This window comes from Chlamydotis macqueenii, chromosome 2 (genome assembly GCF_036417535.1).
Source record: "Chlamydotis macqueenii isolate bChlMac1 chromosome 2, bChlMac1.mat, whole genome shotgun sequence".
Taxonomy (NCBI): domain Eukaryota; kingdom Metazoa; phylum Chordata; class Aves; order Otidiformes; family Otididae; genus Chlamydotis; species Chlamydotis macqueenii.
The window spans coordinates 150876896-150903561 of record NC_141557.1 but is presented as its reverse complement, the minus strand read 5'-3'; the positions used below and the strand labels follow the sequence as shown (position 1 = coordinate 150903561).

The window sequence follows — 26666 nt, the reverse complement described above, 5'->3', positions numbered from 1 at the left end:
CATCCCTTGGGATCTCCTGCGGCAGCTGTACTCAGCTGCTCACAGGATGGCAACCTGTCTCTCGCTGAGCTGGTGACGGTAGGGAGGGGCTGTCAATTTAATAGTATTCCCCTTCCTACCACTGATCTGCAATATAAATCATGGTCTTGGGAATTGAGCAAAAGACAACGTAATTATTTAGGTAAAATGGCAAGTTTGGTTGAACTGGTTAGTAAGTACCAGCAACAGACCAAAAATCATACTAAAAATGAGTTAAATAAGTGTCCTGAGCTTCCACCTAAATCTCATCTGCTCTAGGAAAGTCTCACTCAGTTTTTATTTCAGTCAACAAAAATTTCATTTTATTGAAATTTGAAATTCAATGAAAAATTTCATTTCAGTGATTTTTTTTTCTACTATTATTATAAATAAGCCCCTTTGAGGGTCTAGATCCCTGTGTCTTCATTCCCATGTGGCAGCTGAGGATGACTGCACTGCCTCCATTGGGATGTTGGGAAGACAATCCCAAACACCAAGCTGGCAGAAGCCAGGGGAATGCTGCAGGCAGGCTCAGTCCAGTTGCACCGCCCCAGTGTCCTGCCTAGGCGAAGAGGCAATAGGTAAAGGCAACTACCTCCAACCAGTAACAGAGGCTTCTAAAAACCACTATGCTGATGGGTGGGTGTAAAAACCACTATTCTGTCCAGTTTCTTCATCTGTAGGCAGCTGGGAATGTACAGGAGTATGTTCTCACCCTGTGAGCAGCCCGTGGAGGTGAGAGCCCCGACATCCTCTCGGGTAGTAAGCTGGTCCTCTTCAGGGATGATTGGGCTCTCCAGACTGGTCAGGATCAGCCCTACCAGCAGCTTGACAGCAGTGAAATAGTGTGGATAAACATGTGCCGACCTGGAGCTGCCTAGCTCTGGTCAGTTCAGTTTACTAGCAGAGTCATTGTTTGTAGAACTATTTTTCAACTGCGTGTGCTCTTTGTTTTATGTGGTGCTAGCTATGGATTCTACGCAGAATATAACACTGCTATTTAAAAATAACATCCAGTCGTTCTAAACTGGGCTGTCACCACTGTCACATTAGACTATAGGCATGTGATTAAGTAATTTCTCTTAAATTAGACTTCACAAAAGAAACCTCCAACTGACCTGCTTTTACTTCTACTCCATGCTGGTTACACATTGAAACTCATTACTCCAAACCATCCTGAAGGGCATTTTTGTTGACAATCACAGCCCCTTCTAGCCAAGAGTTCTGGACACATCCAAATGTGCACAACTTGTTTCTACTCTGAACCTGTCTGCTGTTAACTTCTAACTGTTGCTTTGCATTATGGATTTCTCAGCTATATGAAAGAGAAATTGTTGGTAAGTTTCAATTTTGCAAGAATGATTTTATTCTAAAGACCAGTGGTTTTCTCCAGATCCTGTAAAACTTCACTTATAAATAACACTGGATTTAAATGCCCAGACGCTGGCAGCCTCTGAAATGGTTCTGTACATAGTGAAAACAACCACAGAGTTTTAGATCTGTCTGCACCCAGTCTTCATGAGCCTCAAACTGCCCATGACATTTGTATTAAAATCTACAAGTGGATTCTTTGTTGCCATAAAATCATAATTTAGGGCATGATTCTGCTTTCATTTACACCCATATCAGTTTCTGCAACTCTCTCTCGCTCACTTGCTTCCAGCAGAATCTGCAACACGTGGAAATAGGTGTGGAACACACCTGATACCTCAGTCCAGTTGTTCGTAGTTTCATGGAGTTTAGGGATGGAAGGAAGATTGCTTAGCCTGACATCCTCATTATGAAAATTCATTCAGTTCTTCTTGTACTGGGTCTAATAAATTGTATTGAAGTAAAATGTAGCTTCTAAAAAAGCATCCAGAGGATTTCAAAACATAGGAGCCCACCACTCCCCTTCATTGTTCAGATGACTGTTAAAGCTCATTATTAAATGTGCCTCCTGTCTAGCTTGAATACGTCTACCTTCAGTTTCTAGCTTTTCACTGTTACATGAAAAGATCCTCATCTCTCATTTTCTTACTGTGAAGACAACTGTGCATTGCAAACAGTTTGGTTCTTGCTTTTCTTTTTTATAAGCTCTGCACAGTAGCTGATCTGAAATAAGAGAGTGTGTCTAAATCCTTACCTTAGAGAAGATGTGAGAGAGGAGCCCTCCAGGGTGGATGGGTTCAGTGATGTCAGCTTCACTGAGGGACCAGCTCCCTTTGCGTTTCCCTGGCAGCAATACTACCGAGAACGCTCTTTAGGGCAGTCCTGCTGCCAACTCCCATCAGCTACTCCTTCTCACCTGAGAACGTCCCCCTGCTTCCCTCACCCTGAGCAGCCAGTTCGTACACACACGTAGGAAATGGCTTTCATACTTCGTGGCCATCTTCAATGCAGACTGGGTCACTGAAGCTATTGGTTAAGCACTGCCAACTGCACCGGTTCAAGTGAGGGAGTAGATCAATGTGTGTGTATATGTGTGTGTGTGGTATGTTTTGGGGAGAGGACTGACACATTTGAGGGAGATAGGAAAGAAGAAGCAGGAAAAATGCACATGGAGCCATGCCCTCAGGATAAAAGCAAGTACTCAACAGTTACTGGAGAGTGACTAACATGCCATCACTTCATCCTCTGATTTGCTCTATGCTAACCAATTTATTTAACCATAGCCTATGTCAGACTCCCCTCAGTTGTATTTTGTCTGACCTCTGTCAAACAAACCCGTTGCCTCATTAGAAAATGAAGTCAGATTAGTTCATTAAGATTATTCTCCCACTGCTGGTGATCATCCATGCCTGTGGACAGTGGCAGCCAAGCAGCCCCTTTCCCCCACTGCTTGTGATTATAAATCCCAATTAGAAACGAGGATTGATTGATAATGGTTATGATGTAGACGTAAAATAACATATAACTGTTGATGTCATATACTTCCAATAAAATACATCTACATCTGTTTTCTGTAGCACTGCGTGGATTGGCATTAATCATATCCTCCTACTTTTAATTCCTTCCTGGTAGGCGAACCTAGCTTCAGCGACCTACGTTATCCCACTTGCCCTGACAGCACGATCACATAACATGAGCTATGAGAAGGAAGTAGCTGTGGACATGAGAGACTCACCACTCCCATTATGTCATTCTCTAAAACAAAGTTTCAGTGTGATTTAAGTGCTGCTATTGCTGCCCCTGTAATACAAGCAGGACACAAAGATTTGTGCCTCACAAGACTCTGTCTCTTGATCTCTGTTCAAACTAAAGAGCATGGGATTAAGCCAATGGGACACTGTATTTCCAGAGTAACATACAGTCATCACTAAAGGAGACATACAGCCTCCAAATTTAAACTATTAAAAAGTGGAATTAAAAAAAAAAAAGAAAGAAATTATAGTTCCTTTGGACAAATGGTCATTTGAAATAGTTCATTTGTAACATTTGGTTACAAAAAGAAGAAAAAACCCAAACCAACCCACTCTTACCCCCAAACTTAATTTCAGAAATTATCCTAGATACGAAGTCCTCTTTGCAGGATGTACGTGTCCTTGAATCCAGACAAGGCAAAAAAGTGTCCAGAGAGCCCAAGAGAGGCTGGCAGCAACAGCTCAAGGCAGAGCTGTAGGAGTTGCTCATCCTTCAGTTGTGTGCAAAACAGCCCTCGGTAGCTGTATGCACATTTACCCACGTGTATCAGCTTTTACGTTGCCAACCTCCCTGATCTCGGGCATCCTGCTGTAGGAGTAGCCATGTTCAAGCACAGACTTGGGACATCTGTGTTACAACTTAATCCTCACTTGCCTCTGGCAGCACCAGAGAAAGTCTGCTGTCAGGAAATCATGAGTCTAGGACTTGGTTACATGTGTGATGGTAGCAGAGCTTGGTGATGGCTCCTTGCCTGGGTAAATGACAAGTGTTTACCATATTCTATGCCTGGCTTACACTAGATATTTAGGTGGTAGGAAGGGCTAGTGTGGGCAGGAGGTTCAGTAGCCCTCTTGACACCTTTCTGCCTTCCAGCCCTGCTTGGGGCAGACGTTGCAGTTTGCCCCTTGCCTGATGAGAGAGATATGCTGGGCCCTGTAGCAGGAGATGCTGCACAGATCATTTGGAGGTGGTTGGAGTATGAGAACGGTGCTGCCTAGGAAGGCCTGAAATGGAGGAATGTCTGAAAGCCCTGCTAGACTTCACACTTGCTAAGCCATGCTTTACTTTCAAAGACACTCTAAACCACTGTAAATCAGATTGCTGCCAAAAGCAGTTGTCCTGCTCAAGTTACTTGTTCTTACCTTTTTGCTGCTTGCTCTCTCCAAATGGCTATTTTCTAACCTAGGTTAGTTCTCCCAACACAGGGAAAGGGACAGTGCAAAGGAATGAGGAGCACAAAGCAGGAGGACGGTGAGACAGCTGCTTTCGCTGGCACTGCCACCTTAAAACAGCCACAAGCTCTGGCTTAAGCTAAAGGCAGACTTGTTACTTGAGGCAGACCAATTTCTCAAGGAGCCTGGCTTCGATGTACGTCCTACAGCTGCTCTTCCCTTTGGCAGCGACCAAGCACATCCAAAAATCTGACCACTTCCCCGTGGTGCCCGAAAAATCTCCAGTCTAGGTAATCACCAACTTTAAACCATTTCTGCCGCGTGAGGAGCCCCCAGACCGCCGCAAAGTTTTCCCACACCAGAAGGCAACAACGGGCGATAACTCGGCGAGGAGTCACAGCCGGTTTCCCAACAGTGTCTGGATACGGTCCCCTTTGTGGGCTCGACGCCTCCGAGCAACGACCTTTGTGGTTCTCGAGGAAATAGCACAGGGGAACGAGAAGCTCCCCTCCTACCCCAACACCCCTCATCCTCCCCGGTAGGTCCCAGGGCACGGGGAGACAAAGCAGGACCCAGCCGCGCATCCCAGCTCCGGGTGTCCGCGGGCTCCGCGCTGCTCCTCTCACTTCAACAGTGCCACCTAGCGCCTTTTTTACATCCCTTCCAGTGGAAAGCGGGGCTCGAAAGCGGGGGAAATCCGCCTTTGGGGCAGAGGGGAGTGAGTTCCGACGGGAAGGAGATCGGGTGGGAGGGGTGGGCTGCTCACTCCTGGTGCCCCTGCCCGACTGTGAACCCCCCACAGAGCCCAGAGTCAGCACGGCTGGTAAAATAAAATAAAATAAAAAATTAAATAACTCCACAATTTTCCAGTTCTTGAATTGTCTAGTGTGTTTCCTGGCTTGCTTTAACTCAAGTGGCATGGGTGTTGGTGCTAGTGGGAGCTTGCTTGGGTATTTACTACACCAAATGTTTCCGAGAGTGAATGGGTAAAGCAGGATTGGAAACTGCAAAGTTCATCCATTCATAGAGGCAATTCCCTTATTAATAAAAACCAGCAGCAGCAAAAGCTGTCCCAGCCGAAGAGCGGCTGTGGGAGGGATGAGCCCCACACCCCAAGCCTAGAGATTCAGGGAGTGGGGAAAGTGGGGGTTTTCCCCTAACTGCGGGGCATGCAGGGGAAATCAGGTGGTGGCAACATACGTGCATTGCATTTCTCTGCAAAATTTGCAACTTAGCTAATTGAACTCCTGCTGCAGAACTGGTCTGGCTGAGATCATTTCAATGGGCAGGGTTGGTTTCTTTTTTTTTTTTCCTTCTTACAGGAGTTCCCTCCCCTCCTTCTTCCCATCCTCCGCCTATTAAAACAACTCAAGTCTCACTTGTTAAAAGACCCCATAACGTGGAGGAGGCAGAAAAGCAGCAGCAAGAAAGAAAAAGACGTCTGGAAAATATTACCCGTTTGCTGCTGCTGCTGAGAAACCTCATTGAAACAGTTACTCGATCAGCAAGGCATCACCAAAGAGACTTTATCTGATGCTGTACATCTCTCAAACTTTCAGACGCTGCCTTGCAACTTCCCCAGGCTCCTGGCTAGCCGGGTTTGAAATAAGATCTTCAGCTTCGACCACGAGAAACTAACTCTTAATTTATTACTTCTAACTTTTTTTAATTATTATTATTATTATTTGAAAAAAAAAAAAAAACCTCCCACAGCTTTGAGCTAGAAACTGAAGCAGAGAAAGAATAATACACAGTAATTGTGAGAACACGTGGGAGAAAATGAACAGGACTGAATAGCCTTAAACGATTTTTTAATTATTTTTCATTTTTAATTTTTTTTTTTTTTAATTTCTGAGCGTCTCAATAAGTCCCTGAAAAGTGCGATTTCATCTTTTACCTCAAACTTGGAAACTGTTCAGCGGGAGCAACGGTACGTGAGACCACACAGCTGGCTGGAGCCTCTCTATGACCAAAGGACAGAAGGACAAACAAGGTAGGTGATTTACGATTACACTTCTGTGTCGCCTCGATAGCAGAAGACCCTCTCCTCCCATCCCCACTATGCAAGGGAGGAAGGCTAGATGGGATCCCCAAAATAGCAGTGGGGCTGGAGGAGGATCTTACCGGCTCTGCGCTACACCTATTTCAGCAGTGAATAGGAACGCGGTGAGGATGAATGAGGTTTTTCAGCTTCAACCCCTCCTCCGTGTAAGCCGATTAAGATACCGAAAAAAAAAAAATAAAATAGTAATAATGGCCCCAACCAAGCCTAAAAATAAGACGAATTCGAGCAACAGGTTGGGCAGCCGCTCCGCGGAGCCCGGCGGGGGAGGTGACCGCTGCTACCCGCCCAGGTCGCCAGGGAACCGGCACCCAGGGCTGGCGGCCGGGTGACAGGGGCGGAGAGCGGGACGGGAGGCGAAGGCGGGGCGCGGGGAGAAGCCGCAGCCAGCGGGGCGGCCGGGCGGGGCGCGCAGAGGGCGGCTTTCCCGAGGCAAGGGGCGGCGCGGCGGGCGGGGTGGGCTGCCCGCCAGCTTCCAGCGCTCCCCACGCCTCGGCCCGGCCCCGCCTCGGCCCGTCCCGCCGAGGCGGCGGCCGGGCCGGCGGGCCGGGGCCCGGCGGGGACAGGGTCAGAGCGCGGGGCCAGGCGGAGGCGGCGGCAGCTCCAGCACAGCCTTGGGCGGCACTGCCCGGCTGGGGAAGGCCCCGCTTGGCCCGGTCCGGCTGCCCGCAGGGGTCCCGACAGCCTCCGCCTGGCTGCGCCGGGCGAGACCCGCCCTCCCCGTGACGTGGCAGCGCGGGGGATACCCCCGGCGCCCCGCCCACCCGCTGTGACGCAGCCAGCACCGCCCCCATTGACTGCGGCGCCGGGCCGGGGGTTCCCCCGCAGGAGCAGCCCCGCGGCGGCGGGCGGAGCTTCCCGGGGCCTCGCTCCCCCGCCTCCGGCCTCCCGGGTCGTTTGTCCGTGGGCACAGGGTCACGTCGCTGCGCGGGGGTCCCGGGGCTTCCCTCAGGGACCGGATGGGCCCTTTGCTCTGGGCGTGATGGCAGGGAAATGTGTTCTCTTTCCCTGAAAAACTGCTGAAAACCCAGCCTCCGCCACGGTTAACCGAGGTTTGTCACTGGCGTCAAAGCTCAGATTTCATTTCGTCTTTCTGATCCTACATCCAAGTGCAGAAAAACGTGGGAAGAGGTTTTCCCAGTGGGAAGAGCAGCTCCACTGGACTCAATGGGAGTTTCCCGTGGTGGTTCACTGGCAACTAACTCAGCAGATCATATTTATGAAGTGGAAGCAAATTGGCTTCCTTCACTCAAGATTAGTGTACAAAGTGGCAAATTACTCATCCATTCGGTGTAGTGGGACTTGACTAACTCAAACAACATATGACCTTTGTGCTTTATGGACAAATTTAAATATAATAAGCTATGAACACCAAATAAATATTTATTGGCTGGAATAAGGCATGGAGTACTCAATTTTGTGCCAAAAGCATCCATGAATTTCATATCCAGCAACCAGAAAACATTTCTAAGCTAGGTTCTTGTTTAACTGCAATCCAAACTCTCTGAGTACAAATATGATTTACTTACTGATTTGTATCTTGGAGCGTTTGATTGGGAAGAGGGGCAGGCCTTCTTTCGGTTCATTTAACAACTAGTTTATCACTGTCTACGTTAGGGACAAATCCAACCAGCAGCTGTAGGATTCATTCCACATCAGTTGCTCAAACCCATGAGAGACTAAATTTGCGCAGTTTAGTGGGAAACATGCACTGGGCAGACAGGAGATCCTTGATTTGCTGATCAAAGCCTGCACATGCAAATACAGTTTGCCATCATTACTAATCCTGTTATTTATTTTAAACCTAACCCCAGAGTTAATTTTAGTCTTCTGTGAGCCCTTTCCAGAAGATCAATGGCATGACAAAATCTGGAAGCGATAAATAGCCAGAAGCACCAGATATGGTAATTCTGCCATAGTAAAGATGTACAGATGTAACAGAACTTTTCAGTTTCCTCTCTGCAGGCTGTAAAATAGAAGAGGGAGTCTGGACAGCTGTTCTGTGCTTGTAATTGATGTGTACCTGGGATCATTTGTACTTCAAAGAGAAATGATTTATTTTGCCACCAAAGTAAGGCTAATAACGAGTCTAAATATTGGCTGAAAAACTGTAACGCTCAGATACAGTTTGTGTATAGACACAGCCTATATGTGTACAAGGCCACATGCAGTACGCGTCAGCCTTTCTGCATGCACACACACAGGCACCCAAACACGTTCATCTCATTCAAGCAGCTGCTCTGTTGAAGCCAATGCTATTATTCTCACAAGCAAGGAGGGTTTTGTTTTTCATTTTTAACGCTTATAAAAGATGATGCTCATCCTTCAGTTGTGTGCAAAACAGCCCTCGGTAGCTGTATGCACATTTACCCACGTGTATCAGCTTTTACGTTGCCAACCTCCCTGATCTCGGGCATCCTGCTGAGCAAGAATTGCATGTTTATTATAGACAAACCCCTAATGACTCTACCTTCAGGTGAGTAGAGACAAAACAAATAGGAAGTGGTCTATTGGGGTTTGGTTTTTTTTTTGTTTTTGTTGGTTTTTTTGAGGAAAAACTTTTATATGAAACTGGAGAACTGGTCCCGTATCACACCAGAAAGAGTAGCATTACAGGTACTGGTAACCTAAGCCTTACAAAGGGTTTTGTAGGCCTCTAAGAACCTCTTGCATGACCATGACTCCCATTTTATAGGAGAGGAAGCTGAGACAGAGAAAGGTTAATTCAATTACCTAAGGTTACCCAGCAGGAGAATGGCCACACCAGGAACACAATTCAAATTGTCTGGGTTCTGGTCCACTCTTAGACACCCTAACGTAAGAAATGCAGTAGTTAAGCAGTGACCCATCTGACACCTTCATAAGAGAGATTAATATGTATAATAAACCTGTATGCATGTATTTTTATCATGAGTATCCCAGAAACAGCAGCTTCACAGAGAAAGATTTTTTTTTTACGCCTGCACTACAGAACTGCAAGATAAATTATCCACTGATTTCCCTCTTCAGCAGAATGCTTAAGTGCACACTTATCTTTAGCAACACACTTACATGATTTGCTGAATCCAAAGCCCCAGCACTGAGGTTTAGAGGACCATGATAAGCAGACATTCAAGAATTCAGCTTCTCTACAGGCATGTAAAAATGAGATGTTTTCAAAGGTTTTCAGTGCTCAGCATTTTCGGTTGCAAGAAGATTTGCAGACAAGTCTGATGTGCAGATCTCATACATGGGGTCGGTTTGTATTGGCCTTTTAATTTGAATCAGGACCGTGCTGTTGAAGCCAGTGTGCCTCCACTTCAACCAAATTGCTTGGGTTTGTATTGCAAAGCGATAACTGGACGCACTAACTGGATTCCTCTTGAATGAAACTAATTGCAAGATGTGCCCCTGGAGCATGCTTTTCAGAGACTAATGGGTTTTCAATTCATGGGGCCTGACTAAACTTAATTCAGAGTAAAATATGAGAATGAATGGAGGGTGGAAGTTAGGCCCTCAGCACCAGATGTTCCTCCTCTTTACAGATCTGTTGCTGTAGCACTAGACCCTTTGCTGGTAGGGTAGCCATAGCCCTAGATGTCTAGGGAGAGGCACAGCCCTCTTGAACCTTTATAGTGGTGAAAGGGACAAAATAAGCACACTTGTGATTGAACCTTTGCTGCTGTCTCCTGAACAAATATTGACTTTCACAGTGTAAGGTTTTTTAAAATCGTGTTCAGATGTTTGGAATTGGTAAGTGCTAATTCTTTCAAGCAGTCTTTCAAATCATTACGTTTTATGTACAGATTTCCCATGTCTCCTTCTCTTGCTTTTTAATCTTCTGGGGAAAAGCTAGCCAGAAGAAGTATATGGCAATATGTTTGAGTGTTGTACACGAGAGAGGACTTTTGAAACAGATGATGTAGTGAGCTGCATCCCATGTGTTGCGAGCAAACCTAACTGCAATTTGACCTCCCGTCAGTCACTGGTTCCACATCCTGTATCAGCAGACGCAGGATTGCTTCCTTTGTCCTCACAGGAGCTACACAATGACTGGTATGGAACAAGTGAACAGACTGCAGATAATATTGATGTATTGATGTGCGCAGATACCAATACACATAGGTTTTCTGGATATGTATTTGCCTCTATTCTGTCTATTGCTTTCTTGATGTATTAGTACCAAATCAAGCTTTTTTTTTTTTCCTCTTTGCCTGCTGAATTTGCAAAGGGATGAACTATCCCCAGGTTCTGTTATGCTCAGCAATGCATGAAAGCTGAATAATAACCACATGGATAGACTGCACTATATTATTTTAGAGGGGGGAAAAGAGTGGTGGTTTACCATGGAAGTCAGTGTTCTTTGCTGAGTAAAGACCCAGTCCCAATTGAGACATAAAACCACGTTGAATTTCAGTGAAATGTTTAGATTTTATTAAAGTTAGATCTATGTACCATAGCTACATTTAAATGCTACCCTAAATATTTTTCAGAATAGAGAGAAATCAAGCATATTTTGCTATGTTCTTCTAATTAAGGCATTATTGAGTCTGAGAACAGTGTGTGATCTCTAGTGTTAGAGTAATAGCCCAGTCGTCACATGTACAATGTAGGTATCAGTCAACTCTGTTAATGTGAGATTTCTTATGAAAATAATGTTAGAAGACTACAACTTTTTGTTACGGTAGTTGTTAATACTAACGTAGAGTAAGTTCTTCTTCATCACAGGGGTGATCAAATAAAGTACCCTTTGTGTGGCTTTTTCAGGATGCCAAAAGAGACACAGTGCCAAACAGTTCACTAAGTGGACTCTGATGTCAAGTACATGCAAGGGTTCATTTTTTGGCCATGCTTTTTCGTAGAAGCCTCCCAAGAGAGGCAAACATTGCCTTCTCCTGTACAGTCACTACAAGGCATCTTCAGTAGGGCCTGTTGTGACAAGACTAGGGGTAATGGTTTCGAAATAGAGGGAGGTAGATTTAGATTAGATATTAGGAAAGGAATTTTTACAATGAGGGTTGTAGAACACTGGAACAGGTTGCCCAGAGAGGTGGTAGATGCCCCATCCCTGGAAACATTCAAGGCCAGGTTGGACGGGGCTCTGAGCAACCTGATTGTGTTGGAGATGTCCCTGCTCCTTGCAGGGGGGTTGGACTAGATGACCCTTGAAGGTCCCTTCCAACCCAAACCATTCTATGATTCTGTATCCTTGGGACTGCTTCATGACTGAAAATGTGTCACTGAATCAGCCACAGCCTACACAGCATTAGGATTTAGCATATGGCTTTCATATTTCATTTCTACTAGGTGGGCTGGTTAGTACTGACCATCTCCATCCATGGAAATAAACAGCTGCAAGATCATGACAACAGATTGCTCAGCAGGAGGCTTTGAAGTCTCTCTGCATACGCCCATTTTGTGCATAAAAACCTTGACCCTCTTTGCTGGAGGCTGTGTAAAGCTTGTACTGGATTCAGCACTGTGGGGTTAGGTGAAGGTGCCCATAAAAGATTTAGGTGCCCAAACTACAGGGTAGCGTTAGCAGTACTGTCTCAGGCTTCCTGTGCAGAATATGGGGGACTTAGACACCTGCAAAAAGAGTCTGACACAGCCAGTGCCCTGGGCAGGGCAGGCTTTAATATACACGTGTCTGCAGCTGCTTACTTAAAACTTGACTCTTCAATCTTACTGGCCTCTGGAAATGTCTTTCTGGGCTGGTGCAAAGCAATGGACCCTCCGACTTCTTTCACTGCTAAATAGCTTTCACCCAAAAAAAAAATAATCAAGACAGAATATTGCAGGTACTCTCTTCCTCCTCCTGCTTTGCAGAACTGGTTAAAAACCGGCTCAGAAACTGCAAGATCTAGGTTTGACTCCAGAGACAGTGAGGTAACCCACCAAATGACCTTCTCACCAGGTGAGGAGCCATGTACCTCTCCTGACTTCAAGACCTTATGGGAGCAGTTCCATGTGTGTACAGAATTGACCCGCAATTATCTGTGTTGATCCAGGAATACGGACTGGCTGCATGTCTTCCATGTGTGGAGCACCCCGTCCCTCACCTACGTGGTGCTTTTTTTCTTTTTTTTTTTTTTTAAGTGCTACAGTGCCTGTTTATCAGGACAAACTTACTGGGTTAAATCCCTCAAGGAACTGAATATCTTTTAGGCTGAGACGTAAACAAAAAACTAAGCTGCACTCATCATACAAGGTGCATACGGTGCCCGTGATGGCAACTTTGAATATGAGCAATTACATTTTGCTGAAAGGATCTTCCTAGCACTTAGAAAAGACTGAACAATAATTGTGGCTTTGAAAACTAACATAAGTGCTTGTCCTTCACCCAGTATTTGACACATCTTGACTCAGCATGGCATTATTTTAGGCTTGCACTGTTAAAACACAGTACTGTATGCTGGTTCTCAGGCAATATTTTATTTTAGCTTTGTGTGAGAAGTTCAGGAAACTTCAGTAACAGATTTCAACTGATGTCTTACGAAGGATGCTCTTTTACAGTCTTTAGACCAAGCTAGATACTCATAACAGCACTGTCTGACCTTAAAACCTCTGATGCAGCTAATCCTTACCCTCAGTGCTAGCGTTTGACTCAGCAGTTCACTCTGGTCCCAGACTTGTACAAGCATCATTTCCTTTTAATTTCTTGGCTCAATTATTCAAGAAGGGTGGGGAGTTTTTGGCTTCTCCCCCATTGTTTGGGCACTTTCAAGCTGATAAAGATCAGTTCTACTGGGCAAGTTATCAATACCTCACGTGTTAAAACTTGAGAATATTGAGGAACTTTTTCCAGACTTACCCCGAGATTCAATCAGTTAAAAGGCTATACATAAAAACCTCAATTGCACATACAAAGGGGAAAGTTTCTTTGATGAAAGCCAGGAATTCAGATCAAAACACAGTTTATTTTCCCAAGGTTGACAGTGAAAGGATAGAAAAAAAAATGCTGTTTTATTAAGACCAGAAATCCATTTCTTGATCTTAAAAGACTGGTGTGTTTTTTTTTTTGCGAGGGAGGGAAGCTGTGCTGTAATGACAAGATCAGAGGATTCATTTTTTTTTCTTCCTTTTATGCGGAAACACTTCACAGGAAGAGAGAAAGCAATAGCGAATGGATATAAAAGAAGCTTAGTACAGTATATAGCCAGTCAAATGTAAACATGGCAGATCTTAATCTAAATCCTGTGAGCACTAACCTATACAGTGGTCCATTGATTTCAGCCATATAAGTCTTAATATAAGCAGACTTTAGCCCTTACTCACTAATAGAAATTTTCTATTTCTGGCCAGAGAAGAGGAGTAGTGGACCCCAAATGGGAAAGCAGAGTACAACTGCACCGTTAATGAAATGTTTACCTTGGTGTTTGTGACCTTCTGCGTGCTTGAGGGATTAATAAACACACAGGCTATTTGACTTCAAGGTAATCTAGAGGGGATCCATTACTTAATCTGTTTTCTAAAGAGAGTCTATTTTGGGCACAGGGCTTTAATTCGCTTACAGCGGTGGTAAGCGTAAGTTATCTTTTATTAGGCTCCTCTCTGACCCACATTGTGACAGACTTTCAGGCAGGCCAGAGCAGGGACCATCCCTTTTGCTGGTGGGTGATTACAGCACCTGTCGGAGCCCAGCCATAAGTATTCAAGGAAGTCCTAGAGATAGGGTCCAATTTCTTTAACAGTGTCTCCAAATATAAATTTAAGAGGCTTCCTCCTGTCTTGAAATTTAAGACCCTAAACAGCCAGTGGAAAAAAGCATGGTTTTCGTAACTTCAGGCTTTATGCTCGCCTGGTTTATTTTTATTTTGTAAATGATTCTGTGCTGACTTCTTTTTTTCCCCAAGCCTGAAACTTTTCAGATAGAAATATAGTTGATGATGGTTATGCTGCTGCAGCTTGGTTGTATTTTTTCAAGAAAGAGTTAAAGACATATATGATGTAAGGAAGTGCTGTTCCAGCTTCAGCTTTGGCCAACAGATGGTGAAATAAACATGATCTGCAGACAAGTGAGATGATAGCAGCAGGGAAAATATGAATAATAGTAAGAAAACACAAGTATTAAATCTGTTACTCTGAGAAGCCCTACTTCAGCAAAATATTCAAGCGTGGGTTTCAGATTCATTGACTTGCAATGCACTTGCTGGGTTAGCCTTAAACAGACATTATCTGTGTTACATCCTTAAGGTCAAATGCTTCAGTTGACATAAAGCATTGTCATTAACTTTCCTATAATTCTGAGAAAGCTGTTGCATTAAACAGTTAACATGATTGTTAACAACAAGCAATTAGGTAGCAATATATTCTGCCTGTCAGCCTGTGTGCATGTTTGTCTATCGTTTATCTCAAGAATGCCGGAGCACCCTCCATGCCAGCAGGCTACTCCATAACCCAGCTTAGGTTAGAAGACTTTACAGCCAGGTAACCTAAATAGGCAGAAATTGTCAGAATCGGCTGATGTTCTAATGAATTTCTGAGTCCAGGGTGGAGTCTTGGTGCTGTTAAATTAATACGTACTTTTGCCACAGACTTAATCTTAGTCAAGCTTTAGCCCTATACACACATGCTCACATGTGCATATATCTGTGCACACAAATATATGAATAATACATTTTTGCAATAGTATTAAGATGACCTTTTAAAGCAGGTGTCTGATTATATATATATAAATTATAAATATAGTCAGACATCTGTTTAAAAAATTATAAATACATTCAGACATCTGTTTTAAGAATGTCTTTCCAATATTTTTGCGAACATAACTAAGCGACAGAAGTGATTCAGGGGAGGATGCAGTCATGACATGGACAGGGGATGAGGAGAGGCTGCCCTGACATTCAGCTGTTCCGCTCGCCCGTGACCATATGACGTGACTGGTGACCCAAAAGCCCCTTCTCCAACCCCCCCAGAGCACCTTGTTCAGCAAGCCCAGGCTGCCAAAATAAGATCCTGACACAGACACCATCTTCTGTTAGGACATTACCAATAGCAGAAAACATCCCTGGCACATTAAGTGTACTTGTACTTTACACAGAGGAAATACTGCAAAGAGATGTTGAGCAATGTGATGCAGTACGTCTATGAGATGGCCAGAAGCACAGGGTGTATCTGTTGATACTGAGCTCTGTGTTGTAGCCACGTGCACCCTTCATGAGGTCTTGTATCAGCAAGTAGTGGCTCTGCTAACGGTTTCCACGCTTCTTTGCAGATGTATTGTGAGAGGTTTATATGTATGCTGAGAATACTTGGAACCACACTCTTCGGGGTGTCCCTCCTGCTGGGAATCACCGCTGCTTACATTGTGGGCTACCAGTTCATCCAAACAGACAACTACTACTTCTCCTTTGGACTCTATGGTGCTATCCTGGCATCACATCTCATCATCCAAAGCCTGTTTGCCTTCCTAGAGCACAGGAAAATGAAGCGGTCGCTAGAAACTCCAATCAAGCTGAACAAAACAGTTGCCCTTTGTATTGCTGCCTATCAAGAGGATCCTGACTACTTAAGAAAATGTTTACTTTCTGTGAAAAGATTGACCTACCCTGGAATTAAAGTTGTTATGGTCATTGATGGGAACTCAGAAGACGACGTTTACATGATGGACATTTTTACTGAAATCATGGGTAGGGACAAATCTGCCACTTATACCTGGAGTAATAACTTTCACGACAAAGGTCCAGGTGAGACGGATGAGTCTCACAGAGAGAGCATGCAACATGTATCTCAGCTGGTCCTGTCCAACAAAAGCGTTTGCATCATGCAGAAATGGGGTGGAAAAAGAGAAGTAATGTACACAGCATTCAAAGCACTGGGGAGAAGCGTGGATTATGTACAGGTAGGTATTAGAGCGCCAGGTCAGTGCCAATTCAAACACACTTTGAAAGAAAGCAGCTTTTGTATATTTTGTGCAGCATGTTAGAGGCCATCCTAGTCCCTGATGAACACAGTGCTCCTTTCAGTCTGTTTGGAAACAGCCTGACCGTTAAAAGCGTATTTTGCTACCTTTTAAAATGGTCAGCCTATCTGTGAATATGTTAAATCTGTGCACCAGCTACTGCAGAAACCTGAAATCCTCCCTCAGACTTCAGTACTGCCCTCTCATCCAAGTGGTTTTGCTTCAGACAAAGCTAGTAGCTTCCTGAAGCCCCCTTCTCTGCTCCTGTAGGTCAAGACCTCTGGTAAGGTTTTGTGTTGTGAGGTTGTTAGCGGCCCCACACGCAAGCAGGCAGACGGGTATTTGGTGGCACTAGGGAATATCTCGGAGCAGTGGTGGAGTCTGTAAAAAAGATGGGGGTATTTTAAAGGCTTCAAAGGTTGTGTGGAGTATTCAATAAAAGGGTCAATGTGCAGCCTTGAAAGAAAGATTTTCTTTAGCTAAAGCCTGAAGGAGCTTTTGCTTCATCACTTACAGCTGCATTACCTCACTCACCACGACTTGGCCTTTAAAGCACTATGACACTATTCACTTAAGAATGAATTAGGCTGGGTCCTCGGTCCTCTTTCCCTGTTTCCAAAGCAGCAGAGACACATTTCTTTCCAGCTGCCTTGGATCCCGTGGAAGATTTTCTATGTTTTTGCCTTACACATGGAAGCACTCCTCGCTCCTGTAAACAGCCCTGCTGACTATGGGAAGGGGAAGAGTTTGTGTGTGGAGGAAGGCGGGTGGGATCAGGGTCTCTGACGGGACACAGAGGAACCTTCCTTATCGATCAAGGCCAGCAAGGCTTATTTGGCTAATCGCACTGAATATGAGATGATCTTCCTAATTAACCACCCTCAGCCCTTCCCACCTTCTCCCAACCCCAGAGCATCCAGCCTTCTCCTCCAGTGGAGCAGCAGCTTGCCGTGAGATGCTCTGGCTAGCTCAGGACAGCTGTGCAGCTGAGCCATACGTGTTTCTGGGGTCCATGCCCAGCCTTGTGCTGGGGGGGATGGTGTGTGTGTGTTCACGCTCTGCACGGTACAGCCTCCATGGGCACAGTGTCCAAGGGATGCGGAGAGGCGGCCGGTAGCTGGGCAGAGAGCAATGAGTCCTCCACACACAGGAGGGGCAGAAACTGAAGAGTGCTGGGAATCACTCTGTTATCAGAGCTGGGAGAGTAAGGCAAAGATTTTAAACCCATCCCTTACCACTTCCTAAAATGAAACTGATTTATTCTCTGAAAACAATGGGCTTAAGCTTTCCATTGTCTGCACTTTGGTTTTGTGCTGTGAGGAACTACGATGGGATAAAAATGCTGGTTTTCTTTATTAGCATAGTTTTATAATCACTTTGCACAGAAGTATCAGATTGCAGAGAGAGAAGGCAGAGAGGAAACAGACTCATTGTAACTTTCCTCCCTCAGTCCAGCTCTTGCATTTTTTCAGGGAATCTGGAAAAAGTGTTTCTATTTCAACAGCCGTAGCATAAACTGAAAAAAAAAAATAGAAGAGACATTTCTGGTCTTTCAGTCAATTAACACTTCTGACCTGGCTGAGAAGCCCTGATGAATGTGTCAGGGACTGTAATGCTGCTGTGAGCTGCCACCGAAGGCTGCAATGAGGCTGCAAGCAATCACGTAGAGGAGTTAAACTGGTGGCTGTCATCAGTGTGGAGCCAGCTGGGGCAGCCAGGGTGCCGTTCATCCAGGCTGGATGGAGGTACTCGTCTGGACAGTCCAGCACAGCCTGAACTTCTCAGAGCAGCTTAGACTTATAACTGGTTATAACGAGTATCTGAACAGCTCGCTTAAGGTTGAGTGCCCCTTTCATGCAGCTCTGTGATCCAAGGCAGTAATTTCTAGGTCACTTAGCCCTTATGTGGAAAGATGGCAAATTGGCTCTTGGGCTGTCCTGGGCACCCCTGGCTGGGCAGACCTCAGGGTGTTTTATTTGGGTTCCTAAGTGTCTGCCTTTCTCTGGGCGTGTCCTCTTTTCACCTGCAAAAATATCATTCACATGGAAAATGATGGCTTGTAAGATTTGCCCCAGAAACCCAGACACATCCACTGATGCACAGGTAATTTGTAAATAAATCCAGTGTTTTCAGGATTCCCCATTCCATATTAGCCGTGTTGTTCACGGACGGGTCTTTCTGCTATAGATAAATGCTTCTGATGGGCTCGGGGCTGCTCAGCCGCATCAAGTGACAGGAACTGGAGGGAAACAAGAGAGGCTGGGGAGGGCGCTGATCCCAGCCCACCACTCGTGGTCTCAAGAAACAGGATGAGTATCACTGCCTGAGCCCTGGGTACTCAGCCAACTACAGATTCCCTGTGCAAAACACTCAGTAACAGGTCTGTCCAGGAAGCCTCAGATAGAAATATAAGCATCCTTTCCCCTCTTCAGCAGAATTGTTTTGCTCCTTTTCTGTTATCGAGTGCTGTCACTGATGATAGCTTTCCAAAAGCTGGAGAACACCCTGGCTAGGTTACAAAGGTGTTCCTCAGGATGAGTCCTTTGAAGAGAGAAGAGGGATGTATCAAGTTAGCAGGATCTGGAGGTGCTTGTGGCTTTCTCCTGATGGAAATATGAGAGCTTTCATCAGCTCTCTCCTCTCAGCCCCCTCCAAGCGAGCATAGAGGGAAGCATGTTGGCAGACACTCAGCTGCATCCCGAGCTACACGGTCCAACTATCCCAGGTAACCTCCCCACTTGAGTTTGGTCTGTAATGGAGCCCCAGAATGCTCTCCTCGCCCTTCCCAGACCAGACGTGAGGTGGCTTAGGCTGAATTGAAAGGTTGGATGAAAGGATACCAAAATTAGGATACCTGAAATGAAGCCTCACCAGAATCTGACTTAATAGGTGATTCATGCAGAGCTGCCAACTTTTGCCCTTACCAGCCCCATCTGAAATCACAGGAATGCAGCGTGGGGATAAACTGGAAGCAGTATGAGAATTTGTAGGGCAGGATCTGACTGTCCAGAAGGCTGTTTCTGGAACAGCAGCCTCCTCTGCTCCAGCTTCTGGGTGTCTGCGAAATGAGTTTACACAGAACAACGGGGGCACCGCTTTCAGCAGCAACTGTGACCAGGAGACACACGCTTGTTTTAAACAGGCTGCAGCCCGTGTCGTTCACCTCTGAACAAACGAAAGCAATGCCAGCTGCCTCGCAGACCGGCCAGCCTGTCTGAGCCCTCCTCCTACTCTCCGGGGTTAAAGCCAATTCCTAATGTACACAGTGTTTAGTTGACTGGGAGTGTTTGTGTGGCTGAAACGCCTTGTGTGTGTCATCTATTTCTGCCCCGGTCTCATGGAGTACTGCGCTTCAGAACTCACTCCTTCTGGCCTTACATATTTTTTATAAGAATGCCAGAGGAAAATAGCAAATAATTTCTGTATATCAAGTGTCAAATCCCTGCACTATGAATAACACATTATGCATCTAAAATTAAAAACGAGTTTGTTCTGGAATCCAAAATACCTATCTTACATTGATTGCTAAAGCCTTCTGTGAGTGAAAGAACTATCGGGTTTCTTCCCAGACTCCTAGCTGTTTTTTTCTTTTTCTTTTTTATAACAAGTGTCTGGAATTTAACTCCTCATTCCTTCCCTCATATGGCAGTGGGAAGCATTTGAGCAGAGTGCTCCAACCATGCAGCCAGTGCAGGGAAACCCTCTGTCCCAGCTCAGCAGAAAGCTGCCACGCACCCACAAACACTGTCCTGCTCTGCAGTGCCCCATCTCTGAGAGCATCTCTTTCTTATTCAGAGAAGCCAGCCCAACGTGCCAGTAAAACAAATAGAGCTGATACAGAAGAGAGGATTGTTTGCATGCACAGCACTAACGAGTGCTCTGTTTTGTTCGGCACCGCTCCTTGCTCCCCAGTACAAATGACTTTTACCAGAAATATCAATGCAGACTCCGAAGGGAGATTTAATTGCATTCAGGAGAATATGCATAGAATATGCAATCACTCGCATGATTTTTATTTTCTTCTCTAGTGTACTCCTTAACCCATGTTTGTTCTTGTTTTGTCTTACTTGTAGGTCTGTGATTCAGACACCATGCTTGATCCAGCCTCATCAGTAGAGATGGTAAAGGTTTTAGAAGAAGATCCGATGGTTGGAGGAGTTGGAGGTGATGTGCAGGTGAGTATGGTAATTTTCAGATTAACAAAGGCTTTTCAGCAACTACTGTCACTGTGACAGATTTCCCCAACTGGAATAGCTTTGAATATACTGTGATACCATCACAGAAGCTCTTATGAGACCTTAACCCTTCTGTCTGTCAAACAGAAACCGTTATTTTGAGATATGAGCACGGTGTGGTTTTAACACCCACAGAAAGCAAACAATATTATTCTCCCCCATATACTTGAAAAGTGGGGCACTGGCATTGTCAGGACTGTTGTGTTATCTTTGTGTCTCTGGGTAAAGCTGCTTGCTCAGGGTACCAACGAAATGCTATAGGGGAGGAGGGAACTGAGAACAGGTCTCCCAAAGCCAAGTTCAACACTCTAAGCACTTCAATTATGTTACCACTGGCAGCCAAGATTGTTAGGAATAAAAAGCCTTTTTGAAATGCAGTGCACTATGCACTCTGTGTATTGTTGGGTTTCCTCCGCATCTCTGTCAGGCAGGACAATGGAAAGCCCCCAAGTCAGCCCAGCTCCACTTTTGTCAGGATTTCCAGCATTGCCGAGTCTGGCTGACAACTACAGCAAAAGGCTGTTCATTCCTTTTGGTACAATTGCTTCTGCTGCAGTTTATAAAGAAAAATGCATATGAATATTTCAATTGGCCTTGGGATTGGTCCCCCGTACTCAGCTGGGCTTTTATGCGAGATGGAGGAGAAAGGGCCGTCTATATGGGCAAGCACTTACTAATGAACGCCCCAGTAGTCAGAAGTATTTCAGGCATGTGGCTCTTAACTCCAGAAATTAAGATTCCGACAGAAGCCTGAATATCTTTGCGGCTCTGGGCTGAGCGTGAACCAGGCATCACACCCACGTGTGAGACGCCAAGCACATGTGAGTACAACTGGAAGGAGACAGTATGGGCTCCCTTATGGCAGTGAAGGTTCATAAGCATCTACAAAGAGAGGTGAGAAGGACGTGTGTCCTCTGGGAGGAAAGGAGGTAGAATGAAGGCTCTGGGCTTTTTTTTTTTTTTTCCTATTTCACTTTCCAGCATACACCAAACATGCTTGAAACAGAATTGAACCTATCCCTGAGCCCTCCTGCTTCTAAAATATTCTGGAATTAAGTTGAAACAGAGACAAGTTGGGCACTTGGTCTTCAAATCTGACAGAAATTAGGGCCATTGGAGCAAAAGACTATTTTTTTCTTGATGCAGAAAAGTGCTTTCTAGTTGTAGAAGGTCACAGAAAAACCCCACACTGAGAAGATACCAGTGCAGAGCTGGCACTGCTGCTGTGCTAGATTCTTCCTTGCCACATTCCCCAGCACAAGATGTGTGCTGAGAACATGGATCTGAAGACAAGGATTTGGGCATCTGCATGTGCTCATACATCCATTGAGCATTCAGACTCCTAGACTATCCATTGAGCATTCAGACTCCTAGACTATGACTGTGCTGTATCTTAAGTGTTGGCCTGAGCTTCAGGTGAGCTTTAGGGCAGAAGAGAAAGACTGAGACCTTTATGGAGGCCAAAGCATGATTCTACTGGAGGATCACAATATGTCTTGGGGCAACATAACATGGCTAGTACTGCAGAGACAAATAACAGGTTGTTCTTTAGGGGGGCCTAATGTCAGATACAGGGACATAGTCCAGGGTCAAACCTCTAAGGCAAGCTTTATGATACCAAAAATGTAGGCCAAAGACTATGTGCTCAACCTTTCTCATGCTCTGGGATAGCTTTAGGAGGGCTGCAAGAAGTCTTGTGAGTCCCAAAGATGTAGTCTGAGGGAAAAAGAAGCAGAAGACACATTTGGGATTCTACCATCTCCTCAGGAGAGGCTGAGACCAGCAGGTCTTTAACTGGGGGTGAAGGGAAAGGAGAAGTGACCCAGAAAAGAAGTTTCTTGGTGGAGAAGACAAAAGGTTGTGAGGAAAAAGATAACATTTCGATGGAACAGACTTTTGAAGGCTTCATCTTGCCCTTCCTGTCAATGTCCTGAACTGTACAGGTAGCTCCTGGATTTATCATGACTTGGACAGAGGAGTGAGGTTTCCCCTGTATTTTGGCTAATGGTGCTCTGGTCTCTGCAAATCCCTTATTGATCCAATGTGTGTATTTTCTTTCTCAAGAGGTCATCTAAAATGAAAACTTTTTGTATGTTGCAGATCTTGAACAAATACGATTCCTGGATATCCTTTCTGAGCAGCGTGAGATATTGGATGGCATTTAACATAGAAAGAGCCTGTCAGTCCTACTTCGGCTGTGTACAGTGCATCAGTGGACCTCTGGGAATGTACAGAAACTCTTTACTCCATGAATTTGTGGAAGATTGGTATAATCAAGAATTTATGGGCTCCCAGTGCAGCTTCGGAGATGACAGGCATCTAACTAACAGAGTGCTAAGTCTGGGTTACGCAACAAAATACACAGCTAGATCCAAGTGCCTTACCGAAACACCGATAGAGTATCTCAGGTGGCTGAATCAGCAGACCCGCTGGAGTAAATCGTACTTTAGAGAGTGGCTTTATAATGCAATGTGGTTCCACAAGCACCATTTGTGGATGACCTATGAAGCTGTAATCACTGGATTCTTTCCTTTCTTCCTTATCGCCACAGTCATTCAGCTCTTCTACAGGGGAAAAATCTGGAACATCCTCCTCTTCTTGTTGACAGTTCAGTTAGTGGGCCTGATAAAATCTTCCTTTGCCAGCTTCCTTAGGGGCAACATTGTCATGGTTTTCATGTCACTCTACTCAGTATTGTACATGTCAAGTTTACTGCCAGCAAAGATGTTTGCAATTGCCACAATAAACAAAGCAGGGTGGGGCACGTCAGGAAGAAAAACCATTGTAGTTAATTTTATAGGACTCATTCCAGTCTCCATTTGGTTTACAATCCTCCTAGGTGGCGTAATTTTCACTATCTACAAGGAATCGCAAAAGCCATTTTCCGAATCAAAACAGACAGTTCTCATCATTGGCACAATACTCTATGCATGTTACTGGGTGATGCTTTTGACTTTGTACTTGGTTCTGATCACCAAATGTGGCAGGCGGAAGAAAGAGCAACACTATGACATGGTGCTAGACGTATGATGTTTCCGTGGGAAGTTACCCAGAGAGTTGTAAAGCAACCCAACGACCTTGTAGTATCTGTGGCATCAGATGGATGTTGCCAAGGGAAATGGATCATTGCTGCTGGGAATAGGACATTTATATTCCTCTGGGTTCATTTTCATCCTGCCAAAGTAAGAAGAAAAAAAAAAACAATAAAAAATGATTTTTTTTTTTCCAAGGGGGAGAAAACACAAACCACACATTTTCGACCTGTTCGCAAGAAAATGGGAGAACTTCTATGTTTATGCACTTTTTTATTGTGCATATGCCTGACAGTGTTATGTTCTATATACCTCACTGGTCATGCTTATGTGTGTGGACAGGACGGAAAGGAGTCTGGAGAATCAAGAAAAGGATCTTGCAACCCCTTGCAACCTAATTTATGAACTTCACTTTTTTTTATAGTCCTGTTTATAGGAAGGGTCTTTTGTGTTAGGCTGCCAAATGTAATGCCAAAGGTAAATTTTCAGAGCCCATTGGCTGAGCTGTATTTTTATATTATTGTATTATTTGTGTGTGTGTATTTTTAAGCCAACTTTTTTTTAAATCACATATTTTATATTTTACTATCTGCCAAAAAAAAGCTGCCTCCCCAACATTTTGTTCGTTAGCCTTTATAAATACATTTGGGAAAAAAACCCCCATACTTCCTCCCCCAAAATTTGTGCTGAATTGATTTTGTTCACAACAGAAAGAATAAAAAGTCTCTGCATTTTTGCAACTGATGAATGGTTATTTCTGTGAAAAAGCATTTAAATGTGCTCTTTGAAGATATTTATTAGGAAAGGCCCAACATTGTCAGTTTTGAATACAAGCATATTTTTGTGTAAAAAAAGGCCAAAGGGGTAGATATGTGCAATGTGGGGTTTTGTTTTGGATAAGGTTGTAAAAGGGAAATTTGCTCCTCTTCTGAGAGCATCATATCCCTGGCATGCACAATAGCCATTCGGCAAGGCAGGCCTCTATGCTGTTGGAGAAGACATTGCTATAGGAAAGCTCCCACTAGTTTCACATGGGACATGAGGTGTCAAAATCTTCTGATCTGGAGAAATATTGGACACCCAAAACTACTATTGACTTCACTGATGGTTGTAATTTTTCATAATCTGCTACTACCAAGCAGGTAGTTCAGATTTTTGAGTTCAACATTTTTGAGATATGGGTGTCTTACTATAAAACTTTTGCAGTGCCCTTTACAGAGTTTACAGAAAGTACAAACATCAGCTTCTCTGATATCCAGTGTAATACAGACCCCAGTACTGAGCACAATAATTTACGTCTGACTAAAGCATATCTACCAGAAAATAAGCCATTTTTTTAAAAATCAGAAAACATCAAGCCTTAGCAAGTCTATCACTTCCTTGGTGCCTAATAATCAGTCTTGGATGATTTTGGACGATGGCTTTGAGAAATAATATTCAGGACTAAATTCTGCAATCCTTCACCAGCCAAAGGAATGTGGCATTGAGCCCTAATATACTTTACAAAGAGCAACAGAAAGCCAGCTGCATACAGATACATGCCCTTTTTAGATTCTGGTATTAAAAGCACTGTGGTAAAGCAGAAATCGGCATATGATGCTTAAAGAACTTAGAAGCATTTTCAGCTTCTCTTTTTTATGCAGACATGAATAGATTCTGCTCTAGAATGAACTGCACACACACTACCTTATTTGTCTGATTATCTTGAGATACATGGTTGCTTGAAAGTCATACTAATATTTTGTTAATGATTGGAGAGTTGATTCATGTTGATTACAAAATAGAACAGTATTAAAAAAAAAGCAAAGGAAACAGTAAAAATTAAAAAAAAAAAACTTGACTATGCGTTTTAACTATTTATGATGTAAGTTAAAGCTTGGGTTAACATTCAAATGTCAAATAAATCCTCTCATTCTATAAAAAGATTGAATTAATTGCCTGTATTTATTCTAGCAATTATTCAATGTACTTCCAATATAGGGTGTATAGTATAATTGTTACTTTCATAAATAAAATATTTTTGATAAGATTATGACTAATTCCTGGTATTTCTGATCAGCACTTCTGCCTTGAAGCTGTAAATCTGCATGGTTTGAAGGATGTTGCTATAGTGTCACAGTGATTTCCAAGTAGGAATTTGCCATTGCGTGGCAGATTGTGTGTCTAGATGAGGCAGGGACTGGTCCCCACTGGCAGAGGCAGCACAGGAGTTGGGAACCGCAGGTCCCTCCAGTGCTGGTGCCTGTCACCTGGATGGCACAGTATATGGCAGCACTCAATGTGTCTGCCTGCCTCTGCCAGCAGCTGCTAGATGAATTCAGTCAAAACACTTCCTTCCCTTTTTCCTCAGCTTCTTGATTTGTAAAACAGGAATAGCAATCCAGCTTCCTTTTGGGAAGTGCTTTGAAGTTTATGGCCAAAGTGCTTTACACAAGAGCTGATATTTTCCAGCCTTCCCGTCTACTGGAAGTTACTGCCCTCCATAGCTGAGGAAGCAGAGGAGAGCGAGTACCTGGCCTTCTCCTACTCCTCGTCACTGCTGTTTCTCAAGCCCACTTTGCCCCAGCACAGCCGAAGTGCAGGCGTGTATTTCCCACTGCTGAGGGTTATAGACAGTAACAGAGTGAGCAGGGGGCAAAGTGACATCTCACACATCTCTCAGAACACGGCAGGGTCATCACAGGTCAATTACTTAGGAGACAGCTGCTCAGCACTCAGTGCTTGTTACCCCATGTCTGGATATTGTGCCCACTTTTGGGTCCCTCAGTACAAGGAAGTAATTGATAAACTGGGGCAAGTTCAGTGGTGGTTTGGGCTGGAGCAGAAGGGCTGAAAGAGCTGGGCTGGTTTAGCTGGAGAAGAGATGGCTTTGGTGGGAGAACACCTACTGTCACCTCCAGTACCTGTAGGGAGGTCATAAGAAGATGGAGCCAGGCTCTTTACAGTGCTGCCTGGTAGGAAGATGAAAGACTCCAGGTTTAAGTTGAGAAGGGAGAGGTTCAGACTAGGTATAAATAGGAGCTTCTTCCCCGTGAGGACAGTCAGGCATTGAAGCAGGTTACCAGAAGAAACAGTGTAGCCTCCATCATGGGAAAGTTTGAAGGCAAGACTAGATAAAGTCCTGAGAGGCCTGGTCCAACC

The 26666-nt window shown here is 44.5% G+C and overlaps 1 protein-coding gene across 1 annotated transcript; it reads left to right on the top strand.

Annotated features, from left to right (window-relative positions):
- The first annotated feature begins 5751 nt into the window (after positions 1 to 5751).
- HAS2 (hyaluronan synthase 2) lies at positions 5752 to 24684 on the top strand. Its single transcript, XM_086742591.1, has 4 exons — positions 5752 to 6306; positions 15572 to 16198; positions 20332 to 20433; positions 22594 to 24684. Exons 2-4 carry the CDS (start codon positions 15572 to 15574, stop codon positions 23521 to 23523), a joined length of 1659 nt encoding a protein of 552 aa, XP_086598717.1. The 5' UTR covers positions 5752 to 6306; the 3' UTR covers positions 23524 to 24684.
- Positions 24685 to 26666: the final 1982 nt, after the last annotated feature.

Excerpts from the sequence above, each read along its gene's own strand:
- HAS2 (XM_086742591.1), top strand. The coding sequence starts at position 15,572 with ATGTATTGTGAGAGGTTTATATGTATGCTGAGAATACTTGGAACCACA. Across the intron at positions 16,199-20,331 it reads GAAGCGTGGATTATGTACAG|GTCTGTGATTCAGACACCAT; the intron begins GTAGGTATTAGA and ends TCTTACTTGTAG. Across the intron at positions 20,434-22,593 it reads GAGTTGGAGGTGATGTGCAG|ATCTTGAACAAATACGATTC; the intron begins GTGAGTATGGTA and ends TGTATGTTGCAG.